Here is a 21,880-nt window from a genome sequence, read left to right as displayed (position 1 = left end):
GAACAACAAAGAAAGACGGTGGATAAACCACTGGATATTCCCTAGTAGCAATAGTACAGTATAGTATACTGTATAGTACAGTAGTAATCCAGTATCTTTGGTTAGGGCAACAAACTGAATGACTGCTGACTCTCTTGCACTTTTCCCCGCCCCCAATGAAATTTGATCTCTCATAGCAGCAGCAGACAGCTGAGCGGAGCTGTGGAGTCCCTCTGCAGCCTCTGAGACAAACTAAACAAAACACTTGTAGGCTCCTCCTCTTCATTTATAAACAAACATAAACCTTATTAAGTTGTCATAATGCATGTTACAATGCAAGATAAGTTGAATATAGTCCCTTGACACGCCGCTGATGTGAAATGACGTGAATTAAACCGGGTGGAGCTCTTAAACCAGACCGAACCGGTTAAACCGGAAATCGGCACAAGCCTACTACATACACAACATGATTTTATGATACACAACAATTGAGCAGCTTTCTATAAATAATAAATGTATTGTGTTGTGATGGACGGGGTAGAGATGTATCTTTGCTTGGTCTATTGTAACATAATTTAATGATAAGCAAGATTTGAGCTGCTTTTCTATAATAGTTCATGTATTGTGTTGTGATGGACTGGGTAGAGATGTCCTTTCTTTGCCTGGTTTATTATAACATAATTTAAGGATACATAAGATTTGAGCTGCTTTCTATAAATGGAAAATAATATGTTGTGTTGTGGTAGACCGGGTAGAGATGCATCTTTTCATGTTTGCCTTGTCGATTATAATATGGTTTTGTACTTATAACATATAGGGTGTTTTGCACAATTAGTGACATGTATGACATGTCCACCAGCATTAAGTACTTAAGAACACCTGTGTATGCTTAGACCACACCTGTGTGAACCTGGTGACGCTACATGCGAAACACGTTACACACATATTGTATTAGCTCTGTGGTGATGTAGTAAAAACATCTCTCATTTGTGTCATGAGAAAATTCTTTTTTCTGTCTTAGGTTTCATTACTCTTACCAAGTGGGCTACAGACCTCAAGTTCAGCACACAACCTTTGTGAAGAGTGTCAGGAGTAAACTCAGCTACAGCCTCACTGTCTGCAATGGTAACAAACCTACAGTATCAACCCAGTATCAAAAAAACGTTTTGCTGTTAAATGAGCAAGATGACATGTTACCTGTTAATATCTGACATGATGTGTATACATCACAATTCATCATCAATCTGACATGTTAAAAAAGTTTTAAATACGGTGCCAGAGTGCATTTAAAAAGCATCAAGATAGAGTTTGTTAATCCAAACATTTTTCCCTCTATAGAGGTCCAGGCAAAACCCTCAATGCCCTCAATCCTAGAAACGCCCCTGATTGACACACAGGGTGCACAGGTCTCTTATTTGATATTTCCTGGCTCCTCGATCCTCACTTGAACTGGAAGTCGTTCTATTGCGCCATCAGGAAGGTCATCCCAAAGCTCTTATTTGTGCTCTGAGGAGCACGGAGGGATTTCTAAGGAGTGAGGACGGATGTCTGAGGAGCAAGGAGTTATTGATTGGATACTGAAGCTGATCAGAACGTTACCACAGACCTATACTGATAAGAGTGAAGCGAGAGACAAGAGCAAGACAACAGGTCATAAAACTGCTGGCCTCATGTGCTTCTTTAAAGTACGCACAAGATGGCGTCCAGTGAGATCAAACACGCTGTATGCTCTAACAAAGTAGCTGTGGTAATGGCGAACTTCTCTTAAAAGAATACTCCAACGACTCGGTAAAAGTGAACAAATAAACGTTACAGAAACCCTGAAGCTGGTATTTCTACACGTGCATTTAAAATAAACATGTTTAAACATTAATTTGAAAAACGAGAGTCTTTTGTAATCATTTTAGAAGAAGTTTGATACAAGGAACTATAGTGTATAGAGTTTCTGTAACGTTTATTTGTTCACTTTTACCAAGTAGGCTACTGACCCCCTATAGACTTCAGTTGTATTTGCTAAGCTAAGCCACAATGCTAACCGCTGAGACCCAGCCACTGGACGTACAGACACAAAAAAGATATCGATCATGTTGTCTCACTATGAAAATGATAGAGAAAGGGCATAACTCCCAAATCGTCGGCGTGTTCTTTTAAGGAGTGGCTCACAGGGCAATGTGTGATTTTTCCACAGGTAGGAGGTGTATGTATGTGTGTGTATGTGTGTGCATGCGTGTGTGCATGCAAGTGTGCGTGTAGGTTAGTAAAAGAGAGAGACAGAGGGAGAAAACGAAAAGGAGAGCGGGCGCTCGGAATTGGCACAAGGTAACAGCAGCTGTGGAGGAACACATTGGTCGCCTTCCTATCCCTCAGAGGCCGGTAGACTAACTGGGGTCAGCCTACCGTCCGCTGGTCTTTGTTCAAGATAGGAATGCGGCGGATTGTGAGCATGCGGCCGGCACAAATTAACGGCGGGTTATCCACCAAATAAACACAATCAATTTGTTCTGTCGAGCACAACATCAAACAGCAATCAATGATCAAATTATCAAAAAGGACACAGCGGTACTTAAAGTTAGCAGTGACAGTTTAGATTACATGCTTAGTATAAAGTCTCTGCCCAGACTGAAGCTCTCTTACTTGGGTCGCTTGGCGGGACAGCGTGCGTCCCGTCCGTTGCTCTGGGATCAGTGCGCAGGGCCGCTGTGGCATCCTACAGTGGGATGAAAGGGGCTGTTCTCGGCGTGGCAGAAGAGGGATCAGCGGAGTCAACTCGTGGTTCCGTTTTCTTCTAGACAAAGGATTTTCTCCAAACTCTACAGATGTTGAGGAACGGTGGGGTTGCGCAGCGTTCCTCTGGTACTCCATGGAGTGTTAAAACAAAAAGAAAAAGGTGTCTTTCCTCATCCAAGGATTCAAGAAAAAGGGGCAGCCTAGGTCTGTTTGAAGTGCTCCCTAGCAGTAACTTCAAATAACTTACAGTGTGTTATGAAATATTTTATTTATGTTTCTGCATCGAAAAATCTTCTCAATCATGTTCTGCTGGCAGTTTTTTACATTACCACAATAACATTCCCGCTAGTACATGAACAGACACACTGACTGAAATAATAGTAGAAGTAATCAAAATAGGACGAGAATAACATGACAATGACATCATACACGCCATGAAAGACAACTGGGGATGATTGGTGTGGACCATTGTGTAGTGTTTCAAGTCTGTCGGCCAAGTCACGGCACAATTTTATGACTCCACAATCGCGCAATGTGACATAGTGACTGTCAGAACAGACAGAAATGTCGTGTAGTGTGTACCAGACACTAGACTTTCTGTTGGAACATTGTGAGACAGGGCCACTTCCAGAAAATAATGACTAGGGGTACATCTTAGATCGGAGGGGGTGCACATGCCTGGCACGTTATTCAACACTAAATTATTCATTTTCCAGTCATTTCAAGTGGGATGATACCAACCAAGCAAGAATATTTAAAGTGTCTTTCAAGTGCTTTATTGCAGCAATATTGTAGCAGAACAAAGAAAAGGCTACATTTAGTCTGGGCTACCTCACCCATCAGTAGGGGTGGGAATTTTTGGGTACCTCACGATTCGATTACGATTACAATTCAGGGGCTACGATTCGATTAGGCTATAAAACGATTATTGATGCATCTTTAATTTATGTATATTGATGTACTTTTTCACAACACACATTTCTTTTTGTCTCACTGAATAAGCATTCAACACTTGCAAGTTTTAAAAACAGTGCATTTGTAATAAGAAAGAGTTGAATTCATTTCCATTATATTTTATTAAACATATAAATGGAAATGCTTGCAAACTGGAAAGTTACAACTTTGTTGTATGGAACCAAAGGTAACAACAGGTATCTTAAATCACAAGATAAAATGCGCAGTTAGAGTAACAAATGATTCGGTGGCGACAGACGTCCACGCATCACATGTAACTGTGATCCTACCTGCCTGCCTTTAACAGTGAGGCCATGACTTCTGTTTTGGTTTGATGGTAGAGTGTCGGTGAAATAGCGTCGGGATGGGATGGTGTATCTGGGCTCCAGTGTATGCAGCAGTCCTCGACATCCCTGATTTTCCACGACAGAATAAGGACGCAGATCCTTGGCAATAAATGCCGCGATGGCCTTTGTAATTCGCTTCGCCTTTTCCGATGAGGGTGGCAGTTTTCTAATTGCTTCCTCGATTGTTCTCTGGTCGGTAGCGCCGCTAGTTGCCGCAGTAACAACAGCCTGCCGTCTCCCTGACTCCTCCGTCAGGTGGAATCGAGTTACATGGCTTCTCATGTTTGTTGTGTTGCCAAAGTATTTTATTTTAGCACGACACAGCTTACATATAATGTGGCTCTTGTCCAGTTTGCTTCCGCCGTCAACGTTGTAGAAGCCGAGGTATTTTCACACATCTGCTTTTAAATTAGAAGAAGCTGTTCAGCTCTCACGGCGAGGTGGGTGGCGGTCAGCCATGTTTGTTTTCCTCTGTGCGCGTGTCGGCGTGTCTGCTCCAGGTGCGCATCCCAAAGTGTCCCGGAGATGACACGTACCGCGCTGCTTCTTCTTCTTCTTCTTCTTCTTTCGTTTAATGGCGGATCGCAAGCAACGTTCAGGTGCATACCGCCACCTACTGTACAAGAGTGTGTAGCGTCATATCCCCACCTCTAGATTCTACCCATCAACTGGGTCTCTTTCAGAAAGCTGAATAATGCTTTCCTTACAACTTGGATCTTTTCTCTTTCCCCTTCAGTTCCTAGAATTCCAGCCATACTCCAGTCCTGCTGCGCTGCTCTGACTTTCCTCTGTAGCCTCTCTCTCTCTCTCTCTCTCTGAAGCATACTTTAGACAGTGTATTAAAATATGTTCCACATTTTCCTTAACACCACATCTCTCACACTTGTCAGTATTCTTCTTCCCAATTAAATTCATTGTGTCTACGTACCGCGCTTCTTAGTTCCGCATTATTTAGAACCTTCTGTATTACTCTAATTAACAGATTTAAATAATCGAAATTTGGACGTTTGTGAATCGATTCAGATTCGTCCACGTCCAAATCGCGATGCATCTAAGAATTGGAAATTTCCCCCACCCCTACCCATCACACCATCTAGCAACAGATGTTTCTTACCCTGAAAATAAAACATAGAAATTCAAACTAGGAATTCTATCTATAACAATCAGTGTTGTCAGCTCAAAACCATCACTGATTGTTATAGATAGAATTCCTAGTTTGAATTTCTAGTTTTTTATATTATTTATTTATTTTTTTACCGGGGGGCGGTGCTTTGGATGAGCTGGGCGCCTGTTCTGGGGCTGGGGGTGAAGGCAGCAGCTCGGGCGGGAGTGAGCAGGACGAGGCTGTCGCTTGCTCCCCAGCAGCTAGGCTAACTTCATGTCAAGTTTGAGTCTCTGTCTCACCATCGTTACCATTGTCTGACTTGTTGCTGGTCATGTTTTGCTTGAACCAGGCATTTTTGAATATCCATGGCAATCTCGATAACGTTATTTGTGTTACAGGCTGTTAACCAGAGGTGTTAGCCAACTATAGACCAATATCTAATCTTCCCTTTATGTCAAAGATCCTTGAGAAAGTAGTCGCAGACCAGCTGTGTGATTTTCTCCATGATAATAATTTATTTGAGGAATTTCAGTCAGGATTTAGAGTGCATCATAGCACTGAGACAGTACTAGTTAGGGTTCTAACCCCGAAGGGGTAGAACCCTTCTAAGATTGTACCGGTTTATTATTATTATTATTATTATTATTATTATTATTATTATGGTTCTAACCCCGAAGGGGTAGAACCCTTCTAAGATTGTACCAGTTTATTATTATTATTATTATTATTATTATTAGGGTTCTAACCCCGAAGGGGTAGAACCCTTCTAAGATTGTACCGGTTTATTATTATTATTATTATTATTATTATTATTATTATTATTATTATTATTATTATTATTAGGGTTCTAACCCCGAAGGGGCAGAACCCTTCTAAGATTGTACCGGTTTATTATTATTATTATTATTATTATTAGGGTTCTAACCCCGAAGGGGTAGAACCCTTCTAAGATTGTACCGGTTTATTATTAGGGTTCTAACCCCGAAGGGGTAGAACCCTTCTAAGATTGTACCGGTTTATTATTATTATTATTATTATTATTATTTTTTGTTGTCTGCCGCTTGAGCTCAAATTCCCGTGAGCTGGAATGAGCCAGAAACCTGAAACTTGGCCCAATGATTGGAAATGATGTGCATCAACTTTTATTAAAATATGAGCCCAGTCGGCCACATGGTGGCGCTGTAATTAAGGCTTAAAAATGACTTTTTTGGGAGGCCACGCCCCTCACACCATAAGTCTGATTGACTTGAAATTTGACACACAGGTCCAGCTCAATGTGCTCTACAAAAAAGCCTCTGGGACCATTAAGCTCCGTCTGACTAGATTTTTTGCTAATTTGCATAATTTGAAAAACAGTAAAGTGACATAAACTTTTACAATTTTGACTCCATCAACACCAAATTTGGTACACGGCTTTGGGGGATGACAAGACACATTTCTATTATAAATGAGCCAGATTGGTCAAAAAACATGGCCGCCACTGACCAATGAATCTTTGCTGTGGGCGGAGCTTAGAATTGATTGGCCATAGCTCCCACACCCTTTGACCTATCATCACCAAACTTGGTGGGTAGGTCCACAATGAGACTTGGAAGCTGCCTACCAAAGCATTTTGAGCTCAGCCTATAGGGGGCGCTATAAATGCCACACATCTGTATCTCAAAGACCATTGGATGGAATTTCACCAAATTTGGTATGCATGCTCTAGGGGTGGCTATTAACTCATATCTTGAGTGCCATGTTGATAGGTGAAAGTGGGCGTGGCCTATTCGTCATTAACCGTCATAATTTGCGTTTTATTAATTTATGACCAGCTGGAAGGACCTAGGGACATGAAACGTGGTACATGGCCTATAAATGACATCCAAATACTAAATCAAATCAAAAAATTTGGTCCCAATCGGCCTTATGGGGGCGCTATAACATAGAGTGTAAAGCTTGAAAGGCTCTGCCCGCCGCACCACAAGTGCTATTGACTTGAAATTTTACACACACATCCTCCTGATAGTCCTCTACAAAAAACCTGTACAACCTCTACACCCTGAATGCCACCCTTACAGAATTTTTGCTAATTTTAATAATGTTAAAAACAGTAAAATGAATAAGCTTTTGAAATATTTGTGCTATCAACACCAAACTTGGTATGAGGCATCGGGGGACCGAGACACTCATTTCTATTATAAATGAGCAAGATCAGACGAAAAACACGGCTGCCGTCAAGCAAAGTGTCCTTGGAAAGGGCGGGGCTTAGCGAATATCGGCTGTAAAATGTTAACCGTTTTTCCGATCGTCACAAAACTGGGTAAAGATCATCAGAAGGGGACCAAGAACACACCCAAAAAAAGATTTTGAGATTGGCACATAGGGGGCACCACTGTTTTCTCCATTGAAAATGAATTACGGAATCTTCAAAAATCACAAAATTTCAAACGGTAACTACCAATTCATACTTTCAGCTAGAAACTCCATTCAAACTGGAAAATATTCAGCAATTCCTTGACTTTTTACATATGATTCAACTTTTCAATCCCATTCAAACTTTCCAAAATATTCAGCGTTTTCTGAAACTAGGTTATAATGTAAGTCAATGAGAAAATCCTTCAAACTCACTCATCTTCACCCACACTTCACGAACTCATACATTCACGTAGAAACTCCATTCCAACTCTGAAATGTTGACATTGCCATGGACTTTCAGTGACTGATTCATATTTTCCATATCTCTTTTAGTTTTTCTACACCAGCTGTTTAAAAATCATGAAATTTTCAGCCCTTCTCAGAATTTATAATGGGTGTGTATTGCGTGGAATGTTGAGAGTTAGAGTGGGTGATGTCATCGCTAGAGTGCACAGCACCTCTGAAATCATCAAGAAATTTTCTCTTAAACTCGCTGGTGCGGCCACATCGTTCACTCTACATACACAAATTGTACACCAAATTGTAGGAAAAGCCGTTCCGGTCGCAGAGGTGCGACTGCTGAAGAAAATGGATTTAGGGTTTTGGCTGCAGGTGGTCTAAAAGGACAACAAGTCCAACCAACTGCCCCATTCACTCCCATGTTAAGTGAGAGCCCAAATTTCTGGAAGAAAGCAGACCATTCCACTTATGTCCATCATGGCTCTGGCCTCATTTTTCACACCACAGAAATGAAAGTTACACCTTTGTGATCCGCATCCTGTCCTCTCGCTCACGGTGTGCTTTTTGTAGCTGTAGCACTTACGGTTTTTCATTAAACAGTTGGAGTTTGAGAGGAACTTTTGGCTCAGTTTCTGCCTTTTCTTGGTGTATTTAAATTTGACTGTGCCATTGCCAACTGGTGATTGGCTGAATCAACTCCAGCCGTTCGGCCAATCGTCTGTGTGTCACAGCACAGTCAAATTTGAATATTTCAGCAACCTGACTTCTTTGCAGTTAAAGCCTCATCATACAGAGGTAATTACATATGTGTCAGTCTGCCTGTCTGGGTCTGTCTGTCTCTGTCTTTCTGTGTCCATCTTGGACATTTTAGACTGCAGTCTTTTTTAGCTGTTAAGTTAAGCTGTTTTTTCTATCTGTAAGTGGACATACACACAGACAGACAAACAGACTCACACATACACAAACGCAGCGACAGCACGTGAACATACACACATTCAGGCATGCACACACACACAGACACACAGTGATACATTTACTGCTATTAATAATTAGCGTATTGGTATGGGGATACTAGTTGGCAGCGAGCATCAGGCACACTCAAAATTTCATGTGAAATTTTCTGGTTCATTCATTCACTCATTCATTCATTCTTGAAAATGAAAATTTCATTCATGAAAATTTCAAATGCTCTGCAGAGATCAGATGAAGGCCACAGGATTTGTTTAAAGCCAATTTCCCAATTGCGTAACTTATATCATCAGGCCTTATGACCACATTATCATGAGATACATCGCCAACAGTAAAAACATCACTTTTAACACAGTTAAAAAGCTCCATGTAATGTCTTCTCCATAATTCCATAATATTTACACTGCCACTTACCCCGTCCATACTGGAGGACAAAGTTATTTTACTATGATTCATAATTTTGACTTCATTCCAAAAATCATTAACATCATTTTGTTGCATCTTCCTAGCCAATGCATTTGCTCTCAGAGTCAGTTCATTCCTCTTAATATAATGTACTGCATATTTGAACCTAGCAACAGCTTTCTTTTTAATTTCACTCTCAGGTCCATGCCTTGATTTACCAGCGATAACCCAACTTTTAAAAGCTTCTCTGGCTTGCTGGTGGAGTTCATCCACATACTCATTCCAGTTTTGAAAACAAAATATCAAACTATCAAAAGGTACACGGACCCTCACTACCACATAATACCACTTCATGCAAATGAAGCTATTATGTCATGTTTGAATAAAAAAGCCTGCATGTGCACATGTTGCTATAGTTATGTGACTTTTGAGGTCATGTGAATATATTTAGAATGGTTTGATAATTTGCCACTTAGACCATGGGGAGGAGACCAGCTGAGTAAACTGATCTGTGGATGAGAAACTTGCAACTGAAGAAGTTACCCCCACCCCCCGGCCTAGACACTGGGGAAGGTTGGGAATCTTGAGGTCACTGGATGAGGGAACTTCTCGGTTGAAGATCCAGATTAAGACAGTCTGTATCTTGATGGAGGTGGTGCAGGGGTGGAGGTGGGCTGGGAGTTTTGCTGAAATGACAGCTGGATGACAGCAGAGAGAGAAATTTGACAGCTAATGACGGATTGGAAGAGAACAGGGAGAGGCTGGCAGACTGTGACTTTTTGAAATATGTGAAGAAGGGTGGAGCAAGAGGATAGTGGGAAAACAGAGAAGTGGCTTTGAGGTATACTTACGTAAAGAGATGATCTTCCTGTCTGAACTTTCACTTATCTTCATTTAGGTAAAATCATAATAGTACACTCACATCTGTGTCTTTAGCCTTACAGAATATTTTACAGCCTCTCCCATACACATCCATTATTATCTCCAGATTTCTCCCAAAATTATCATGATCATGGAACTGTGATTGCTTAAACATTAAAATACCTATTGAAACTTTGAAATACGCATCAATAGGTAAAATTTCAATTCATGTTTTGATGTTCAAATGGAGTCTCTATGTGAAAGTATACCACAAATGTTATTAGCATGTAGGCTAGCTGAAAACCCGATTTCAAGAAATGTGTGACTTGGAAAGAGTATGTATTGCTTGGAGCTTTCAGGGACAGAGTGGGGAACGTCTTGCACTACGGCAGATGAGGGTCACGGTGGGTGGTGAGGGTCACGGTGGCTGGTTTGGGGCGGAACAGGTTAGAACCCGCAGATTGCCGCTCGCGGCTATATTTAAAATTACAAATGACCTTCTGATTGCTTCAGAGAAAGGACTCGTCTCTGTACTTGTTTTATTAGATCTTAGTGCGGCGTTTGACACTATTGACCATCAAATTCTGATACAGAGACTGGAACACTTAATTGGCCTAAAAGGTTCTGCACTAAGCTTGTTTAAATCTTATTATCTGATCGTTTTCAGTTTGTTGACGTTCATAATGAATCATCCTTACGTACTAAAGTTTGTTTTGGAGTTCCACAAGGTTCTGTGCTTGGACCAATCCTATTTATTCTATATATGCTTCCTTTAGGCAACATCATTAGAAATCACTCTATAAATTTCCATTGTTATGCAGATGATACACAGTTGTATTTATTGATGAAGCCAGAAGAAAGTAATCAATTAACTAAACTCCATAACTGCCTTAAAGACATAAAAACCTGGATGAGCACCAATTTTCTTGATGTTAAATTCAGACAAAACTGAAATTATTGTTCTTGGCCCCAAACAACTCAGAGAGTCTTTATCTGATGACATAGTTTCTCTAGATGGCATTGCTCTGGCCTCTAGCACTACTGTAAGAAACCTCGGAGTAATATTTGATCAAGATTTGTCTTTTAATTCTCATTTAAAACAAACCTCACGGACTGCATTTTTTCATCTGCGTAATATTGCGAAAATTAGGCCTATCCTGACCCGAAAAGATGCAGAAAAATTGGTCCACGCTTTTGTTACTTCAAGGCTGGATTACTGTAACTCTCTTATCAGGTAGCTCTAGTAAGTCCTTAAAAACTCTCCAGCTAATTCAGAATGCAGCAGCACGTGTACTAACAGGAACTAAGAAACGAGATCATATTTCTCCTGTTTTAGCTTCTCTGCACTGGCTCTCTGTAAAATCCAGAATTGAATTTAAAGTCCTACTGTTAACTTATAAAGCTCTAAATGGTCAAGCTCCGTCATATCTTAGAGAGTTCATAGTGCCTTATTATCCCACCAGAACACTGCGCTCTGAGAACGCAGGGTTACTCGTGGTCCCTAAAGTCTCCAAAAGTAGATCAGGAGCCAGAGCCTTCAGCTATCAGGCTCCTCTCCTGTGGAATCATCTTCCTGTTGTGGTCCTGGAGGCAGACACCGTCTCCACATTAAAGACTAGACTTAAGACTTTCCTCTTTGATAAAGCTTATAGTTAGGGCTGGCTCAGGCTTGCCCTGTACCAGCCCCTAGTTAGGCTGACTTAGGCCTAGTCTGCCGGGGGACCCCCCTATAATACACTGGGCACCTTCTCTCCTTCTCTCTCTCTCTCTCTCTCTCTCTCTCTCTCTCTCTTTCTCGTATCCTATTACTGCATCTTGCTAACTCGGCCATTCTGGATGTCACTAACTCGGCCATTCTGGGTGTCACTAACTCGGCTTCTTCTCCGGAGCCTTTGTGCTCCACTGTCTCTCAGATTAACTCATATCGCAGCGGTGCCTGGATAGCGTGACGTGTGTGGTCCTGCCAGATGCCTCCTGCTGCTGCTGCTGCCATCATTTGTCATTAGTCATACTTCTACTGTTATTATACACATATGATTATTATCACACATGTATACTGCCAGATACTAATATATACTTTCAACATATTGTACCACAGTAGCCAGAAATATAACAATAATATTTTTACTTTCATTAATGTTGTAAGCTACTGTCATTACCGTCTGTCCTGCATCTATCTCTCTCTATCTCTCTCTATACAGATAATTTATTATGCTGATCTGTTCTGTACGACATCTATTGCACGTCTGTCCGTCCTGGAAGAGGGATCCCTCCTCAGTTGCTCTTCCTGAGGATTCTACCATTATTTTTCCCCCTTAAAGGGTTTTTTTTGCGGAGTTTTTCCTTATCCGCTGTGAGGGTCCAAAGGACAGAGGGATGTTGTATGCTGTAAAGCCCTGTGAGGCAAATTGTGATTTGTGATATTGGGCTTTATAAATAAAATTGAATTGAATTAACGGTTGCTACAGCAGAAAGCTGCGTCCAGCTGGTGCAGCAGCCGCCGGTAACTGCGCTGGACGCAAATGAGTGACGTGCAGTCACGCACACTTGTCATATGGTCATGACAGAGAGCGTTGACAGTGACGTTACTGAAGAAAGGCAGAAAATGTATAAAGTACCATTGAATTAAAACAAATACAATACGCACTTCACTATCAATGTGTTCTATATTGTTATGCCAACATCAATTTAAAAAAAAAAAAAGAAAAAACAGGGAAAAAAATTTTTTCACTCTTTTCAACTGAGCATGCAGACACATAAAATAATGGTGCAATGCATGCTTGTGCACCCTCGTAGAACCGGGCCTGTTGTGAGACTTCCCAGACGTGGCTTCAGTTGTCGTCTACTATATCACACTACACGAGATGAAATGATGGATTATCGTGTACAACACTCTTTGTCGTTTACGATCCATGCTCATACCATACGTTGCTGCGTCGGGCTATAATCGGGCTGATATCGTGTAGTGTATACCCCACAGAAGAAATGACATCACAATAAGCAACTTTCAAAGTTCAAAGGGTTAAATAGTGAATGGACAGTAAGAACATACATACAGTGAGGGAAATAATTATTTGATCCCCTGATGATGTTGTAAGTTTGCCCACTGACAAAGAAATGATCAGTCTATAATTTTAAGGAGGACTGGGAGAAGGTGTTGTGGTGAGATGAGACAAAAATTGAGCAATTTGGCATCAACTTGAAACGCCGTGTTTGGAGGAGGAGGAATGCTGACTATGACCCCAAGAACACCATCCCCATTGTCAAGCATGGAAGTGGATGCATTATGCTTTGGGGGTGTTTCCCTGCTAAGGGGACAGGACAAAGGGAAGATGGATGGGGATCATGTACTGTGAAATCTTGGGTGAGAACCTCCTTCCCTCAGCCAGGGCACTGAAATTGGGTCGTGGATGGGTATTCCAGCATGACAAGACCCAAAACACACAGCCAAGGCAACAAAGGAGTGGCTCAAGAAGAAGAACATTAAGGTCCTGGAGTGGCCCAGCCAGTCTCTGGACCTTAATCTCATTGAAAATCTGTGGAGGGAGCTGAGCTGAGTTTCCAAACGTCAGCCTTGAAACCTTAAAGCACACAATGGAGTTTTTGAGCCCTCAAAATATATATCCAAGATCCTTGTGATGGTACATCAACAATGACTCCGTCATTGCTTGAGAGCGTCTGTTTTGCTTGCGCTGGCACTATACAATTTCTGGGTTCTGGTAGGAACCTGGACACAAAAAGGACTACAAAATTTGGCTGCTTTATGGCATACGTCATATCCCCCTCCTCTCTTTAGAGTAGCGTAGCCAAACCGAGGTGAAGACGTGGTTATCATGGCTGAAGCGACAAAGAAAAGGAAGAAGGTGAAGGTGTTGTCCAAGGAGACAAAGAAAAGAAAACGGGAGAACGATAAAACAAGAGCTCGAACAAGGATTAATATTGGCCTGGCTTTACACACTGGCAAGATCTGAAAGAGGAGGAGGGATGTCCGACCGATGGTGACCTAGCACTGTTATTGCTGTTACCCTCTCCTTAGGAGACTCACTGTCTGCAGGTCGGCTGCCTTAGGTACATTTTAAGAAAGTGTTAGCCTATATACAGACAGCTTTCATTTTAGTTTGTCTTCAACACTTGTTGTTAGCACCACGAGTGCAATGTGCTTGTGTCGACCGCGATCGTAAATCATAATAGTGGTGAATGAGAGACTGCGGACAGAGCAGATTGAAATATGGCTTTCTACATGCTGATCACATGTATTGATAAAGTATTGGCTTGGCTGGCAGAGGTTTTATCGCACTTACTTACAGTAACAAGCGTAGTTGTCGTCAACTAGAGTAATATTGAAGTTATATTCCCTTCATCTGCACCGCGGCCTCTCTGCTGTGTGTGTGTGTGTGTGTGTGTGTGTGTGTGTGTATGTGTGTGTGTGCCTGCCCTGACATGCTGAGAGCAACTCAGCGAAGAGTTTCGAAAATGAATAAATAAACAAAGCAGTTGGCCTAATCATGTTTGTACAAAATGCTATAATGCTACTTTACCTGTTCTGAAGACATGATGATCGCGCATTACACAGCCAGCTTCAGGGAGTTCACCGGTATCATTGGCTTGTCAACAAGTGCACACGCAGAAAATTTTTTGCAACAGTTGTAACAGACAATACCGTTTTTTGTCTGTAGGGGGACCCCGTGAGGTTAAAAGCGCAATCCTCCATTGTGTTGCTTTGATGATTTGGAGATGATCTGCAAAGAGGAGTGGGCCAAAATCCTGAGATGTGTGCAAACTTGGTGGCCAACTACAAGTAACGTCTGACCTCTGTGATTGCCAGGAGGGGTTTTGCCACCAAGTACTAAGTCTTGTTTGCTAAGGGATCAAATGCTTATTTCAATGCAAATCAATTTATGACTTTTTTCCAATGTGTTTTTCTGGATTTTTTTTGTTGATTATCTGTCTCTCACTGTTAAATTAAACCTACCATTAAAATTATAAATTGATCATTTCTTTGTCAATGGGCAAACTTACAACATCATCAGGAGATCAAATAATTATTTCCCTCACTGTATGCATATAATGAACAAATAATATACACACATGTAACACAGAATGCAGGTTGTTATTTATTGCAGGTCTTTGTTAAACAGACAGAACAGTGTCTTTGTTAATAGTTGCATAGTCCACATCTTATTTCTCTAAAAACACTTTTCCTTGTGTCCTCTTCTTGCTTGGTTTACTTCGGTCCCTCCATGCATCCCCAGTGGGAGGGGACTAAGACATAAGTGGAAGGAAACGTGGATACAATTCAAGAGATTTGGGATGCATTAAAGAGTTGTAAGATTACACTGGTGTTGTCACAATATTGGAATTTCTAACTCTAAAGGCCAAAACACACCAGTAGGGAACACCTCACGTCAAAAAATAAGCCCCTGTTATTTGCAATGCACAATCCCACACCAACGGCGGCTAGACGCACATAGGTGCTTCTGAACGCACCGCCCCACCAATCTTCATGCCACTCTCCCATTTCCAGTCTCGCTTCCCCCAAAATGAATTGCATTTTTCCCCACTTGCTCTCTGCTTGAACACACCAGCTCAACTCCTCTCCTCACGATTGATGCATAAAGAGAACTCTGTAGCTGCTGCTGTCTGGTGTGTGATGAAGAATGGATGAGGAAGGATTGGTTGTTGTTGAGGTCGAGAAATATACCGAACTAAAAGACCCACAGTCCTGTTATTATAAAGACATTGGCCAAAAAGATATTGCCTGGCGAGTCATAGCTCTAGAGATAAGCTTTTCAGTCGAGAAATCAAGTTTAATTATAGCTGCTGCGCAGCAGTGGTCGGGGCCGGGCAATTTTAGGTAAAATTAGGCAATTCTGAGCAACACACACACTAAAACAAAGCATATCACAACATAGAAGTTACATCATATAATTATGGCATGCCCTTCAAATTGTGGATGAGTGGCTGAAGTGATCAGACTCATAATATACAAAGGAAAGAAAAAACTCAAGAACAAGTAAGAATAACATTAACTGCTAGCAATTATGAACAAACTGGCCTGATCTAGCTTAAAGCTAAACATTATCCATGGTGACAAAGATGAAAACATTTTTTTAAATGTAAAAGTAGCTATTGGATAGACTCTGCATATTGACTGATAGCTAAGCCAAATAAACAGGGAAAAGAGACAAGGGATAACAGGGAAAAGTGTTGATAAAGAGTATTTGTCTCTCTGCGAAACTGCCTGGATCATAATTATTTTAACCTTGGTAGTCTCTAATCCACATAGCATGATGCCTGAACATAGGACTTTCACATTAGAATGTCCGTTCTGCCTTAGCTGAGGCTTGAACTCACAACTTCTGAGACTGAGGTCCGTCTTCTATCTCACTGAGCTAAGACAGTAGCCATCCATGCCATGGAAAAGCAAATTTCAAAGTGAAACTTCCAAAGCTGTAGCACATATGATTGATTTGTTATTTTTCAAAGTTTTGAAATTTAGAGGCTTGCTGTAGCGCCACCATCAGGACTATTATTTTGTGTTTCCAGTTGAGGACATCTGGCATGGGACTGGACCTTTTATGAAAAGTTTGGGTAGATTTCTCATATGGAAATGTTGCATGAGCTGAGGCTTGAACTCACAATCTTCAACACCAAGAACCATCCTCTATCTCACTGAGCTAACTGGCAAACGGAAATGTCACATGTAGCTTCACAAATTGACTAAGCCAGTCACCTGTGTGCAAGACAGCAGCTGTTAGTGTGTAAAACGGCTGTCAAAAAATTCAGTTATTAAGACAAAAATCCGAAAATACACAAATTGCATCTAGACAGCATGGAGATGTTTGTAATTTGATTTATTGGCTCCATAAGTGAAAAACTGAAGTTTAAAAATGCCATTTTTACAATGACTCCAATTGTTCGCATGAGAGCGAAATTCAAAATGCTGTAAAAAATTCAGTTTTTGAGATAAAATTCTGATATTTTCCAAACATCATCTACCATGACTCCAAAATTTTGTCATTTTTTTTAATGAACATTAAAATTGTATTTAGCAAGAATTTGCAAGTATATGTTTACAATACCGTTTACAGTCAAACATTTTGATGGACTGTAGGCTCAATTTTCGATAAATCAAAAATCTGTGTGGGTCGTTTGTGTAGGACAGTCTGAAGATGGTCTGTAGCAAGTTTGGTGTCAATTGAGCAAAAATTGTGGGAGGAGATAGGTTTAGTAAATTTTACAGATTTTGAAAAAAACAGAGTGATGGACTTCATAATTTGCAATAGATTTAAATGTACAAAAGTTTCTTCAGTATTGGGGCTACATTTTGGTGAAAGTTGCAAATCTGTACCACATATGGTTGATTTGTTGTGAATTTTCAAAATTTTGAACTTTAGAGGCTTGCTGTAGCACCACCATCAAGACTATTGGCCTGTTTTTGCAGCTGAGCAATCTGGCATGGGACTGGACCTTTGTGCAAAGTTTGGTGATTTTTCGCGCATGGGAAGTAGGATTTCCTTGGAAGAAGAAGAAAGAAGAAGAACATGCAGGATAACAATAGGGTCCTGGCAGCTTAGGCTGCCCGGCCCCTAATTAGCGGCTGTCCACACGTGATTTTAAGCTATTGCAGAGGTGGAGGAAGTACAGGTCTTTCAGTAAAAGTAGGAATAACTTTGCATGATTGCCTGTTGATGAGTTTCAGCACGACGCGTCCAATGTGTGCTGGGGCAGCACGTGACACAAATCCTTTCTTAATCTGCAATATGTTAGTTGGAGGTTTAAACTCATGTCCTCTCACAGAGTTGGTGATTAAAACTTAACTTTAATCTCTGTCAGAGAAAACTGATCTGAGTTCAGACTATTTACTGGAGTTTGCCAGCCTGTTACTCATGCAGCATTTAAAGATAATTGTAAGCACAGTTGTTCTTGGCTTTCAATGTCTGATAGTCCACCACTAACATTTCGTCATGTCTCATCTCATTAACGAAAATGAAATGAAAATTGTCTTAGTTTTTATTATGAAGACCTATTTTTAGGTCTTCATTGTCTTGTTTTAGTCATGGAAAAAAGGTTGTTGACGAAAGGTTTTCATCATAGTTTTTCCTCAACGAGATTAACACTAGTTGCGTGAAACGTGTTTTCCACTTAGTACAATACCCTGGGAAAAATATTAATATTTACTACCATTTTTGATACAATTAAGAAAAAATTCCATTGAGGGCATTCAATTTTAAATATTCATCAGGAGATAAATATAACAAAGCTATAATATGACTTTTCTTTTCTTGATCAGTAGCAGAGAATAGCAGGATGACCAGTTAACAATAAGAGCACAGCTGGTACCACTGTACTGATTTGATAGAAAATGAGTATTGAAACTGTTTCAAATATTCAGTATTGATAATTAATATTTTTGACAACACTAGTTTACACTGAGTCTGTAATCAGTAGTTATTTAGCCGTTCTGATACTAATCAACATATCGTCTTTATCTGCGAATCTCTACAACTTCTTATTGTCAATTTATTTTTCTGTAACTTTAGCTATACTACATAATACACACACGTCAAGTTTAACTAAGATCTGTTCATAGGAAAGCATAAATCCAGGTTGTTTTACATTTACAAGTTTACATTTACAAGTTCAACAGTATAGTTTGATCATGTTCAATAGAGCTGTAATACAAAATCAAATACAACTTCAATTAGCCTTGAATGTATGTGTATGTTTGTGTGTTAACAGCCCAGGGGGAGCCCGTCCCTCCAGGCCACTGGTTCATTTTGGGGGAGCCAGTGTATTTTGTGGCCCAAGCGGGAGTTCTATTGACTGGGGAAAGACTTTATGTGGACTCATGCTATGCCACAAGCTCCAAAGACCCAAACAGCATGCCCAGAGTGGATATCATTACTAACTATGGGTGTGTCTCTAGTAAGAACACAGTCACACAAACAGTTTACAGTACCTGGTTTGTCGCTGTACATGTCTTGATGTGTTTGTGTTGTGATTTTTGATTGCAGCTGCATGACAGACAGCAGGAGGGAGGGCAGCAGCTCCCACTTCCTGGTAGGAGGGGGCAGTGGGCTGAAGTTCTCTGTGGATGCATTTCTCTTCAGAGCAGCCTCACAAGTAAGGCCAGCGTTTTTCTCACTCTTTGTTTACACAGAACTGACAAATATGTGGAATAAATATGTTCAGGGGGCATCGGTAGCGTAGTGGACAGTGCCGGCGCCCCATGTACAGAGGCACCTGCCTCGCTGCAGCAGCTGCAGGTTTGAATCCGGCCTGTGGCCCTTTGCTGTGTGTCACTCCCCAGTCTCTCTCCCTCCCTCCCTCCCTCCCTCCCTCCCATTTCACACACTGTCCTGTCAATTACAGGCAAAAGCCCCATAAAAAATGTAATTCAGAAAACCCAATCGCAAACAGTAGAGATACTTGGCTATTTCTAAAATAAAACAGACCTATTAGACTGAAATTATCTGTAGTAGTAATAATTTTAGCTTTCCTGGCTTCAGGGCTTTATACAGTGCCATAAAGTTTTGCATGCGGCTTCACCTTGCTTCGCCACCATCCAGGCCCGGACTGGCCCACGGGAGAACCGGGGAGTTCCCCGGTGGCCTGGCCCGCAAGTGGTCTGCTCTGGCCTGCCTGTCTTTTTTTTTTTTTTTTTTTTTTAAGGTGCGCTCTGCAGCGTAGAGGCTGTGCAGCGCAGGTGGCCGTGCCGGCTGGCAGAGAGCCTGCCCGCTGTCAGAAATGATAGGTGCTTGTCAGCATTTGTCACAACGATTGGTCAGAAAGTTTGTTTTTTTTTGTAGATTCAAGACATAATTAGTTTGTTTCGCTTTCCGCCCGCGCCCGCCCCCAAATCAGCGCGTCTGTAAACTGAAAGCAGCTTGGTTGTGGAGAGTCAGGTGGAGCAGAGAGCAGAGGGTGTGTACGTGTGCCTGTGTGTGCAGACTGTGCAGTAGGAGCTCTGCAGCTCAGCAGCGCCGTTACAATGGACCGCAAAAAGAGGAAAGGTGGAGCTGAACGGGAGAGAGAAAAAAAAGGGGCCATTAAGGAGGAGGCGGCCAAATATCATAAACTTACAGATATGTTCAGAGCCCCCCCAGCCCCCAGCAGCAGCGTGACGTCGTCAAATGATGATGCTGCAACAAGTAAGTTAACAGAGAAAAGTAAGAAAACTGGTTATTCTCAACATGAGGTGCGGGGAGGATGGGGACCGACCCAAGGCCAGATAAATGATTGATGATGAAGCTATAAGAGCCAAATTATCCAATCCAGTCCAATCCAATCCAATCCACTTTATTTATATAGCACGATTTTAACAAACACAAGGTTTCCAAAGTGCTGCACAGCAAGATAAAAACACAATAACAGAAGCAAATTAACCCGTAAGGGTCCATTTGGTTCCATTTTGTACAGTCAGGCCTATAATTGAATGCTGCATGATGTCAAACTGGGTCTGGGGGCCCCTTGAAATTAAAAGGTTTTTTTTATTATTATCACTGTGCCAGCAGAGAGGAGTGACTTGTTTTCTATGCACTTTAAGTATGATTGAAGACTAATTAATTGCTTCCATTACAGTAAACAATGGTCAAATGAACTTTCTGACTTAACGGCTTCCTCAGTGTGCTCATCTGGTTGTGCTGTATGCATGCACGTATCTTTTTCTCCATAAAAAGTGTTTAGTGTGGCCTGGACCTCTGTTGTTATCCACTCATGGGTTGGAACCCAAAAAATCACTGCCTTAGAAGGTCAGCAGGTTGTGCATTTCAGCTATGTAACCCTACATGCAAATGAAAATACAGAAAATAGGGTTGTGACTGTTCTCACTTTGTGAAATAAAATAAACTTAACTTAAAGGCCCAGTGTGTAATAATCAATGTAGTTTGTGGAACAAACCTAGAGAAAAATTGAACCTAATATTTATGAATGTGTTAAAATAAGAATATAATCGTTTAACTATTAAAATTGTTTTGGTTTTAGAATAAGCCTTGGATTTTATTCATACATTTATACACCTGACTGCTTGCTCCCCAGTTTTACACAATAAACCATAGCTTTAAAGATAGCCAGCCATATATATATATATATATATATATATATATATATATATATATATATATATATATATATATATATATATATATATATATATATATATATATATACACAAGCTGAAGTGTTTGGGGCACCATTATCTGCTCAGATTCAACCAAATGCTTCAAAAGTCATTGGACGATGCTTCACAGTGCAGTTGGACAATGACCTGAAGCATACTGCAAAAGCAACCAAAGACATTTTTAAGGCAAAGAAGTGGAATGTTCTGCAATGGCCAAGTCATATCATCTGACCTGAATCCAATTGAGCATGCGTTTCTCTTGCTGAAGCCAAAACTGAGGGCAAAACACCCAAAACACAAGCAGGAAGTGCAGACGGCTGCAGTAAAGGGCTGGCAGAGCATCACCAGGAAAGATATATGTGTATATATATATATATATATATATATATATATATATGTGTGTGTGTGTGTGTGTATATATGTGTGTGTATATATATGTGTGTGTGTATATATATATATGTATATATATATGTATATGTATATATAAAAATCAATATTATTGAACCTGGTTGGTGTCTCTATCGACGACTGGAATGAGTTTAAAGAGGAATGAGTGTATACAAGTGCGAGAAATTCTTTTATTGGGAATAAGAAACGGAATATTCCAGCCCCTTACATCAGAATGAATTTTCAATCACATTGGCCATTTTCATTCCAAATTAGGTGTTTACAAAATCACTAATAGAAATGAACTTTAATTCTGAATGAAGAGGGAATTAAACTGTCCATGTAAATGCACTGACTGTTACCAGTTGACATTTATCAAAAGGACTA

At 40.8% G+C, this 21,880-nt stretch overlaps 1 protein-coding gene across 2 annotated transcripts in view; it reads left to right on the top strand.

Moving 5' to 3' along the window:
- The window catches only part of LOC117264984 (uncharacterized), a 40,887-nt gene that overhangs the window by 14,630 nt on the left and 4,377 nt on the right, over nucleotides 1-21,880 (top strand). For both annotated transcript variants that reach the window (XM_033639341.2, XM_033639340.2), the window contains exons 3-5: nucleotides 1,001-1,104; nucleotides 18,727-18,901; nucleotides 19,002-19,110. In XM_033639341.2, coding sequence (XP_033495232.1) covers nucleotides 1,001-1,104; nucleotides 18,727-18,901; nucleotides 19,002-19,110 — 388 coding nt within the window. The remainder of the gene's footprint in view (nucleotides 1-1,000; nucleotides 1,105-18,726; nucleotides 18,902-19,001; nucleotides 19,111-21,880) is intronic.

Source organism: Epinephelus lanceolatus, chromosome 10 (assembly GCF_041903045.1).
Source record: "Epinephelus lanceolatus isolate andai-2023 chromosome 10, ASM4190304v1, whole genome shotgun sequence".
NCBI classification, from domain to species: domain Eukaryota; kingdom Metazoa; phylum Chordata; class Actinopteri; order Perciformes; family Serranidae; genus Epinephelus; species Epinephelus lanceolatus.
The sequence above is the reverse complement of the archived record's forward strand: the minus strand, read 5'-3'. Positions and strand labels throughout refer to the sequence as shown.